At 38.6% G+C, this 1,765-nt stretch overlaps 1 protein-coding gene across 1 annotated transcript in view; it reads right to left on the reverse strand.

Moving 5' to 3' along the window:
• Positions 1 to 796: 796 nt before the first annotated feature.
• Positions 797 to 1,765, reverse strand: part of LOC119426792 (enhancer of polycomb homolog 1-like) — a 14,363-nt gene continuing 13,394 nt past the window's right edge. The window contains exon 4 of the mRNA XM_037694372.1: positions 797 to 810. Coding sequence (XP_037550300.1) covers positions 797 to 810 — 14 coding nt within the window. The remainder of the gene's footprint in view (positions 811 to 1,765) is intronic.

Raw genomic sequence — 1,765 nt, forward strand, 5'->3', positions numbered from 1 at the left:
TGACTAGCTTGCTGTACGGTGGCCTACAAGGCCAATTCTAGGGTGACAGGTGGACACGTAATGTGATCTGCAGTACACTTGGGTGTAGGAGCAGAAAAAATAAACTTAAATGCATTTTAAAATCGATTTATGGGTCTTTAGAATTGATTTAGAATCACCAGGACTAGGAATAAGATTCTTTAATGAATCCATTTTTTTCTGCACCCCTACTGTACTGATTAAATTATATTTTCTTGAGATTTTTTGCCTTCTTTATTGTAACGTTTGCTGACAACCAAAACTTTTGGCGGACAGCTTGTCTAGAGGTTGCTGGCTGGACACCCTGGAGAATGTCCTATGTCCACCCCTTGTTATGGCATTGTCTTGTTGCTCATCTTGAAATATCAGCGTTTCATTGTGTTGGTGTACACTGGATCCATGCGATGCTCCGTAACACTGAACAAAATGTCTTGTGATGAGTACTGTTGGTAGTAATCAGTCTGCCAACTATAAATACCTCTGCATTAGGCATAGTTTGCCAATGAAAGGTGGTTAATTGTGCGATTGTCCATGTGTGTTGCAGTGTCTTGAACTGCTGAACAGATTTTATTGAAACACTCAAAACTAACTATTGGATGTGCATATTTATGTCATTTCAACTCAACCTTGGCAAACACAGAAATGGCTACAATGCAGTTAGTTTTATAGGGTGGTAGTAGCTTAGAGTTGCCCCATCAGCTACTCTGAGCATGAACAGATTGTGTCACATTTTGCTTGGACGTGTGAGATGATGTGCAGGACTGTTGCTGATGTAGTTTCATTTGATGGCATCTTCAGGGGAAACCACACGCCGTGTTATAGAATAAATGGTGGACCCGTCTTTTCCTCCAACATTTCTAGATACATTAAAGGTACAACAATTATTCTTCAAGGCTATTTCTTTATTTTCTTAAAATCAGCTGATGGTGTTTCTTGGAGACTTGTGATTTGAGGCAGCAGTTCTTCGTCCTACTTTTACACATTCTTTGCTTTGACTTTAGTTTTGTACACCTTACAGTAAGGGTTGCATAATGCACAACTTATTTATTGTTGTTTTATCAGAGCACAAAATCAATGTTGCAAAAAAGTTCTTGGACTGCAATAAATCAGACTGTTGGACATGAATTCATGTACAGTTGAAATGTAACACTCTGTTTTTGTTCATCCTGACAGACTTTCATTCTCACACCTGCTTTAGATAAAGTGATGACGAAAGAAAAGGAAGGATCAGGAAAACCTGTTTTTGTTGTAGTTCATACTGTGATTGCAGCAAAGCTTGTTGTTGTTGTTGTTGTTTATTTATTTTCCTGATACTGTGCAGTCCTGCCCCTACAAATATTTCAAATGGCCCACTTTGAGCCAACTGCTTTATAGAAGCTTTTCCACTACACAGACAGTTTCTGGCACGAATTAGCAGCTTTACTATTGTGGATAGTTTAAAAAAATGAAGCTGAGATTTTTGAGTGGTGGTGAGTCTGTCCGTCAACCGCCAAGCAATTTGTGCTTCTCTAGAATCAGAATCTCTTAAATAATTAATTAACTTAGTTGTTTATTTGTCCCCTCCAGTGTTTTACTTTCAAATAAAAGTGTTGGCCCTTCTGCTGAAGCTTCTTCTGTCTTGGCTCTTCATGAATGTTGAACTGCCAGCACATGCACAAAACAGCATGTTTGTCAACTTCAAGCTTAATTTCATGGCACACCTACTCACTGCTATTAGAAAATGTAGCTCTACGATGTTTTCTACTCA

Source organism: Nematolebias whitei, chromosome 20 (genome assembly GCF_014905685.2).
Source record: "Nematolebias whitei isolate Nwh7 chromosome 20, NemWhi1, whole genome shotgun sequence".
In the NCBI taxonomy this organism is placed as follows: domain Eukaryota; kingdom Metazoa; phylum Chordata; class Actinopteri; order Cyprinodontiformes; family Rivulidae; genus Nematolebias; species Nematolebias whitei.